At 50.6% G+C, this 7,951-nt stretch overlaps 1 protein-coding gene across 4 annotated transcripts; it reads right to left on the bottom strand.

The window, feature by feature from the left end:
- Positions 1–2,477: 2,477 nt before the first annotated feature.
- LOC119089570 (2-oxoglutarate and iron-dependent oxygenase JMJD4-like) lies at positions 2,478–6,278 on the bottom strand. 4 transcript variants are annotated; one of them, XM_037212318.1, is made up of 4 exons: positions 6,091–6,278; positions 5,579–5,709; positions 4,520–4,683; positions 2,479–4,219 (listed from the first exon to the last, which is right to left on the bottom strand). In XM_037212318.1, the coding sequence occupies exons 1-4, from the start codon at positions 6,257–6,259 to the stop codon at positions 3,418–3,420; spliced, it is 1,266 nt and encodes a 421-aa protein (XP_037068213.1). In that variant the 5' UTR covers positions 6,260–6,278; the 3' UTR covers positions 2,479–3,417. The 4 variants fall into 4 exon arrangements, with proteins under 4 accessions (XP_037068214.1, XP_037068213.1, XP_037068215.1 ...); XM_037212316.1 differs by having other exon boundaries at positions 2,481–4,219; positions 5,877–6,122; XM_037212319.1 differs by lacking the exon at positions 5,579–5,709 and having other exon boundaries at positions 2,478–4,219; positions 4,520–4,601; positions 5,877–6,122.
- Between the last annotated feature and the right edge of the window lie 1,673 nt (positions 6,279–7,951).

The following is a 7,951-nucleotide window of genomic DNA, read 5'->3' on the forward strand; positions in this document are numbered from 1 at the left end:
AGGTATAGTGAGCAGACTGTGATGATGCCACTGTTGAAATGAACACGTCGTGCTACAACCTAAAGCGATGATTTCAAGTCCAGCTTTCGCGTTGGCACACTGTGATGGACGGCCAGGAGGACACCACCGTGCGCAAGTGTCAGCGGACACGTCACTGCGGAAAATTGCGTAGCCTTTTAACGCGAAGTAGGAGTTCGGCGCCAACTTGTTTCTGCAAAGCTACAGCTGCGGTACACTTCCCGCCAATCTCAGACTAGCGGTTGAGCGCATAAGCCCTTTCTCCCCTGCAGTTCCATTGCAAAAACGTCTTTAAAAGGACGTGTTAAAAGAGGCTAAGGGGTACCACACTACAAAACGAGATTCAAAAGAATTGCGCCGCTCCAAATGAAGCGTCAGATTCCTCAGACCTGGGGTCCTGAACCACAGATCCGTGCCCCAGCCTGGGCGGGACCTTGGGATACACCCGTCACTTGGAGACATGGACCAGACGGGACACGCTTGGTGTCAGCATAACCCGTGCGTGGTGGCAGCGGAGAAGGGGCCATCACTGAGCCCCTGCCCACCACCTGGTGCCGAGGTGGAGCCTCAACCGGTCCACGTGGTGAGGGAGTACTGCTCCGGTGGGCGGGCTCCTTGCCCGTTCCTGACAGCCTATTGGCTGCTTTGGCCCGCTCCTGCTCAGCCAGGCGTGCCCGCTTAGCCTCACGGGCGCGCCTGTTTGCCTCGTGGCGCTCTAGGGTCTCAAGCGCTTGTCCAGAAGTGCTCGCGACGGGAGTCACGGGAGACGACGGCGGCCTCGCGCCGGGGGGTGAGGCCGGCGAAGACCGCAGGCCCCGGCCGCGCTGAACGACCGCTCATCCCTCCCTCTCCGCCGGCGCGCCCCATGATGCCGCGGGGGTCAGCACCACGGCAGGTACCGGGCACCCCGGCACCGAGGAGGTGGTCGCGGGACCCATCCGGCTCCCGGGCGTCCGCCCCGCTGACACGATCGCCACCGCGGCCACAGCGGAGCTGGCCGCAGATAGAGGCGGCGGTTCTGCCCGTTGTGTCGCGGCATCCAAAGAAGTCGAATGCGGGACAGAAACCGATGGCACCATAGACAAACCGAACGTTTTAAGGAGCTGAATAAGCTGTTGGGAAGTCATCTGGTCTACCCGATTGCGCTGTGGGGCTTGCAGTTTGGTCTTTGAGGCATAACTGACCTTCGGATGGCTCTCTTCGTATAGCTCCCTTGCCTCACGAAACGATATTTGCTTACTGAATTTGAGTGTGATTATCTCTTTCTCTTTACCATAAGCCGGACAGAACCTATCGAACGTGGAGTGAGGGAACTGCTCTTTACCACAGTTTGCACACCATGGTTGGTCTGCGGTGCGGTCTTCTATTGCGTGGTCTGGTGATGAACACTTACCACAAACAGCCTGTCTGCGACGGGTGGTCCTCGTATGCCCAAACCGCTGACAACTGAATCATCTCACAGGGTTCGGAATAAAACGACGCACTTTCACCCTCACATAGCCCACTGTCTTGCCGTAGGTCGGTTTTATCAAAGGAAATGGCGATGTTGTTGGTGGGAATCAGATCAGCACCACGCCGCACCTTGATCCGGCGGGCGTGCGTAACCACAAACTCGGCCAATCCTTCTGTAATCTCCTCTTCATTGACACCCTTTACGTCAGAACAATAATGATGCCCTTGGCGGAATTTTTTGTCTCATGCATCTCTGCAGTCAGGGCGAGAGACACGTCTCGCTTACCCTCTGCATCTCGCACGCTGTACACGAAGCGTGTAACATCCCTCGCTCGCTTAGCATGCTATCCGTTGCTAAATTCCACTTCTACGCCGCCATCTCGTAGTTTATCACATCCCACCACAGTGCCATAACGGTCACATCCATTCCGACGCTGAAATGAAGAAAGGGATGAAAGGGCTCTTTCATTACTGCGGAAACCAGGATCCGAGAAGCAAGGGCAGAACCACTGCAGCCGAACGCCACGACGGTCAGTCACCCTTTCGGGAGCCGGGTGCTTTTTGTAATTGGAGATGCCATGCAATGTACGTTCAGCTTTCGGCACCGGGGCTCCCCACCCACAACAGAGCCCAGCTGGGGGACGGTCCAACACTCCCTCGGGAGGTGGTCGCCGTTAGGGCTACCCCGGTGCTATACGGGGCGACCGACGCCTCTCACACGGCCAGATGTCACAGGGGAGACCTCTCCCGTCCTGGCGGTGGCTCAGCAGCGCCGCCCCTTGACCCCTTAAGCTGCTGCACACGGCCAGGCGCCCCAAGCGGAGACTCGCACGACACGCCCCTCAGCCACATGGAACTGATCAACACGGGAACGCGGGCAAGGGGGCACGGCGACCGAGATGAAACGAGGATTAGGAGTGGTGAGTGGGCCGGATGCGGGAAATGGGAAGGGAACGGGCGGGACAAGGAGCAGAAGCTCACGCACCAACATGGTCGCTACACCACGAGGGGAAAAGCTTGCGCTGTCCGCCCGTTCCCAGAACTAGGACCCGAGGAGGCACTAGTCCCCTACACCAGCCGAAACCAGTGCCCCTGCGGGAAGAAAGTAGTCAGCAACTTGTAACATCGTTTTACATCGTTTGCAAATCAAAAGCAGCATTTTATTTTCATTGGTTCGAGAGATATAAACCTGGAACGTTACACTACCCAAAACTCGGCCGTTAACTTCTGCCAATTTGTTGCGCTACACCTGTCTTGACGCAGGATGTCCTTACCACACTATGGTGTGACCTAGACTCTCCAATGCTGACAGGTTTTAAGCTAGGTACAACCAAGGTGGAATCACGTCGAAAAACGGCCATCTCATGTAAAACGCCTAAACCGGGACAGAACGTGCATCCGCTTCGTGCACACGCTGAATTTACTTATGCCCATCATGTGAGAGGAAAAAAGATCATTTTTAAAACTTCGATTTTTTTCACAAGGTGGCCGTGGTGAAATTTTTGTTCATTTCCATGCTGACAACAACGGCAATGAATGTTTGTTCGGTCATCGTGTGTATCGTTTGCAAGTGCAATCTGCTTTCGAACGAAGCTGGTTTCCAAAAGCCAAATTAGCAATTTTTGAAAATATTGCACACGCACCGCACAAAATTGTAAACAATGCGCAACGCTTCACTACCAAAGGCGCATTTTACACGCTCGCACGTAACATCCGACCACCTGACACTGCTGCGCCCCTGACTGAACGTCGTGGACGGGTAAAATCGACCATCATACGCCTAATGATCATACGCCTAATGTACAGGAGCATGAGCCATTTGCATATCACAGTCCATAGTGAGGACGATCGTGCCGCCCCACCTAAGCTATGCGCGCACATCCAAGAGGAGCGTTAGCAGGACACGTCTCCCCATCGAGCCTCGTCACATCGCTACACCTGCGCCATTCACGCGCACACCCCGCAGTCACACTGTCCCGGTCCAGGCGCGCCCCCCGCCTCAGGTGGACACACTTCCTCAATGTCGGCGATGACCCGCTGGGCCCGCGCGAGACACTCATCCATGTCCGGCGCGCGCGTCACGTCCTCGAGGGCCAGCAGCCGCCGCAGGACGCAGCGGACGCGCGCCAGGTCCCAGCGAAGGTGGTCGCGGCTGTGCTGCCAGCCGTCCAGGCCGCGTACGGCCGCCGCGCCGCGCGCGCCGTCCAGCCGCCGGTCGGCCGCGAAGCACAGCAACTCGACAAACTCGCGCACGTCCATACCGTGCGTCGCCTTCAGCAGCTGCTGGCACTGCGCAAGCCAGGCGCCGGAGCCGTCGGCGATGTCGGCGAGCTCGGCCTTCACCGCCGTCAGCGAGGCCAGCAGATGGCGGCTAGCGTGGCCCACGTTGGCGGCGTTGAGCCAGTTGTGGTTGATGGAGATGGTGTCGCGCAGGTTCCACACCTGGTGGTGCCAGTCGGACGGCACGAACATCACCTCACCCGCTTCCTGGATAACGTCGAAGTAACGCACGCCGCCCGGCGACGTCTTCGGCTGCAGGCGTGCCACGCTGACGCCGGCCGGCAGGGTCGCCGAGCTGACGGCGGCCGAGGGGCTCTCCGCGCCGAGCACACCAGCAACATCGAACGGAAGCTGCGACAAGCTGCGAAGCTTCTCTTCCTCGCCAGGTGGCAGCAGGATCCAGCGTTTCCTACCGCACACGTTGGCTGACCAACTGAACGAGCGGAAGACGTCTGCGTGGAATGGAGTCCTGAGAATAAGAAAAAGTTTTTGAGCCCTACCTGAAAGTGTTCTGACTAACCTGCACCAGACCTTCTAAGACAGCCGCAGTGGATTTGTCACTTTGCTACCAGCAACCCCCCCATAGGTGGCACACTGCAAGGCTGTCAGTTTCCACCACATACACAAATCCATTTGCTTCATTGTAACCAGCCAGTACCAACATGGCACCACATAAGACATGTTCATTCCTATACGCTGGCACCGGACGGCCATGTGGTATATGCGTCTTACAAGCTGTCTCTTCCCTATGTTTGCACACATGACTTACCATGTGCCAGCCACCCCAACATAAACAAAGCGAAAGTCATCACGAAGCTCCGGCTGCTCCTCCCAGAATTCGTTGAGCCAGTCTGAGGCAAACAGACAGGGGGTGCGGTACACAGGAGGGTCAGCCGGCTGCTGGAGACGCTGCGCCGCGTGGAAGTGCCAGTCCTGCCAAAATGAGCAGGATTCATGGTGATGGTGACTACATTAGTCACTGGAGCTTGGTGAGACAACAACCCACAGTCTTTGGATGGCCACATGATTTGAATGGTCTTCATGAGACACTTCATGACAAAGTTTGTGAAAATGATGTTTTCTTTCTCTGGGCAGCCATAAAATGCTTCAGGCCTTTGCAAAGGCAACATGAATGATAGGCCACTGCCAGCTTTTGCATTAGGCTGGAAGTGCAGAGAACCAACAACAACAGACTTTGAATGCCTTCTAGACTGGTTGACAGACCCTTTCCAGGAGCCAAATGGATAGCAAAGTCTTGGAAATTACTTGTAATTACTAGTTGGTGACCACCTTCCTAGTGTGTCTAGTGCAAATGACCACAGGAAGTTCAATGAGATACACTTTGGATATTTCTAAAACAGTCACATTTCAGTATGCAAAATGCGGATGGTGATGGCAATGTGTCATAAAATAGTAACTCAATGAAGAAGCAAAATTCCATAAAAAAGGCATCAATGGTTTGAGCAAGTCAAAAATAAAACAGCATCCACAATACAGAAAGACAGCATAAGTACAGGTGCAAACTACACCATTGCACAACAATTTCATTTTGATGGTGGAGTCTCAGGAATGAAGTAAGCAGGAACTGTACATTTAACCTACATGTGTGTGTACATTTTGCAATTACACACCAGATAAGATATCATATCTGGTCATGCTGTCTCATCACTTATTGTGGTGTTCTCTTCTTTTCCAAGACTTGTTATATAGAAACTCTATCCTAAAAGCATAAGAGAATGTGTAAACAAAAAACTCCACATGAAATCAAACCAGCAATGGTGTAGGCCACCATGCAAATGATACTCTGGAATGTGCCATAAGCACATGCCTTCAGATACAGGGTGTCTTGCCGATCCTTTTGTTTCATGTATTGTAGATATTCTTTGAGCTTTAGCTCAGCTTTTGGCTGAGAGTCAAAGTACTTCTCTGAACAGTTTGCCACTGGAACATTCAAGTTCCCTATAAAAGAGAAGTGCAACATTACCACAAACATCATGATGCTACACTTAACAAAGTGCTGCATTTGCAAAATGAACCAGTCTTTTTCACTTTCCAAATGAACATTCAAGGCCACTCTTCCCAAAGAGTAATAAGCTACTCAAAGCATTTAACATATCTAAACTCACCATATTCCAAGCCCAAGTCCTGCAGGTCTGGATCCCCACTGGAATCTACCCAACTCTTCGATGCTTTCCAGTCATCAATCATACCACAGCTTAGGATGCAAGGGGAATTTCCCATGATAAACCTAGTGTAAAACTCTTCATATTTAGGTTCCTCAAACGCAAAACTAAAGACTGGATGTGATACACCCGTCCTGTTTCGTGCACCCCACCGCACCTCGGAATATCTCAGGTTCATCTCTCGTCCTTGCTGAACTTTGACTTAGCAGACGATAACCAGACAGTTGATTGCCTTGGCTGCGACGTTTCTGTCGTCGGAATTGAGGCAAGGCCCAGGCAATCCAAGGCCGTTGTAGTTGGACGGTCAGAGAGAAACGGTGAATCATTATTAGTTCGTAGCGTGGGAGGTGAATCCGCGTTTTCTCCTGGTAAGAGACTAGATAGGGGCAGGCTGCATTGATTTCCTGATACAGACGGGGATGCTCCTTCCTTGTCTGTGTTTGGTTGCGAACACAATGAAAATTATTGCGTATGGGTCTTCAGTGAAAAGTGGGGTGGGGTGACATCATCGCCCTGCGATTGATTCCCACTGGTACACCCAGGAACCACTCTAGATTACTTCGTTGGATATCTTCTTGCTATTCCATCGAACATAGGCCATTTCAGGTATCACAGAGGTCATACCATGCATTTATGGTACAGTATGTAATGTGCACTCCTGTTTGCGAAGTATAACATATTTTGACAGGATTTCATTAGGCCAGGCTTGGGAAATAATTGTATTCAGGACAGTAATTTTTTGCTTTGACAGCTCACACTATTTTGGGTCTTCCTGTGGTATGCTTGGGCTGGTAATAAGTTAGGTGAAGATTCTGGTGGAAGCAGCAAACACTGGTGTGTAGAAAACAAAGGAATAGCAACAAATAGAGGCAGAGTTGGCCCTAAGGTCAAACATGCCACATACCTATTGACTGTGTATTAGCTGTCTTCATCACTTCCATCTCATCCTGTCCAGCCTCTGATGCAGCTACTTGTGCAACCCACCATGTAGTCAGGAATGCGTCAATGAAAATAATGTTTTGATCTGGAGGCATTCAGAAGTTGCATGGAATGTCCTGAAAATATATTGCATCGAGTATTGCCTAAATGGCCTACATCCTGGTGTGTTGGATAGGGTATAAGATATGAGCTTGTGATATATTGCTAAGATAAGCATGGCACCAGGCTATTGTAAAGTAAGGATATATTGCAGAATTTAAAGGTTTTCTGCTGGCTTCAATTTGCACTTATCAAATTTGTGGCCTTTTTAGCTTTAAATACATGTCATAAGCTTGCATCTCAATATCTTTTGCTTCCATTTACAACACGTGCAAATGCCATTCATGTGAGATTATATCTTTGAATGTTGCTTTCACCCCAAAGTAAGTAACACCTGTTTTTAGACACTGGTTTCAGTTTAAGTGAATTGTATACCTATTTTATGACAAAGGTTAGTAATCATATCATGATGCAATTGTAACTTCTCTCAAGGAATTTTCCCTCACACAGCTTACATGCCTGCCTTACCAGTAAGCCGCATATTTGTTGGCACATGTCCAGTGTAGTATGTATGGTAGAAGTTAAAATCCAAGTAGCTCATGATAGAGAGAAAGTGGTGGATAATTTATAAAGCAATCTGGTGTGCTTGCCAGCCATGGAGCTTCAGCAGGTCTAAAGCTAAGTTGTCCTAGGCTCCACATGGGATTTAAAGTGATGATAAACTTTATTTATGTGATGTTACCATCATGCCCATCTTGACTGTCAGGTGTACTGATTATTTGATTGGCCTCCAGATTTTTGAAAAGGTATTGGCCTACACTTTGGACCTATTGTGTGAGTATGTCCCTGGTCATGTTAGCTCTATGTTTTTGTTGCAAAAATGTAATACTTAGATTACTTTTAGTTGTACATTTTGGCCTGCAACTGGTTTTAGGTGGTAGTATGATTTTGTGTGTATCTTTTTGAACATAACTAACTCAGATTTGGCAGGGAAGCTTTTATAATGGTTGCAAGTTCATTTAGCTTAGTCTGGACAGATC

This window comes from Pollicipes pollicipes, unplaced genomic scaffold (assembly GCF_011947565.3).
Source record: "Pollicipes pollicipes isolate AB1234 unplaced genomic scaffold, Ppol_2.1 Scaffold_3087;HRSCAF=3621_pilon_pilon_pilon, whole genome shotgun sequence".
Taxonomy (NCBI): Eukaryota; Metazoa; Arthropoda; class Thecostraca; order Pollicipedomorpha; family Pollicipedidae; genus Pollicipes; species Pollicipes pollicipes.

Bases quoted from the DNA above. Each gene is read 5' to 3' on its own strand.
- LOC119089570 (XM_037212316.1), bottom strand. From the start codon at position 6,111: ATGAACCTGAGATATTCCGAGGTGCGGTGGGGTGCACGAAACAGGACG. The intron at 5,710-5,876 runs GTGAGTTTAGAT...TCTCTTTTATAG, and splicing joins GGACTTGGGCTTGGAATATG to GGAACTTGAATGTTCCAGTG. The intron at 4,684-5,578 runs GCATGTGCTTAT...TCATTTTGGCAG, and splicing joins AAGACACCCTGTATCTGAAG to GACTGGCACTTCCACGCGGC.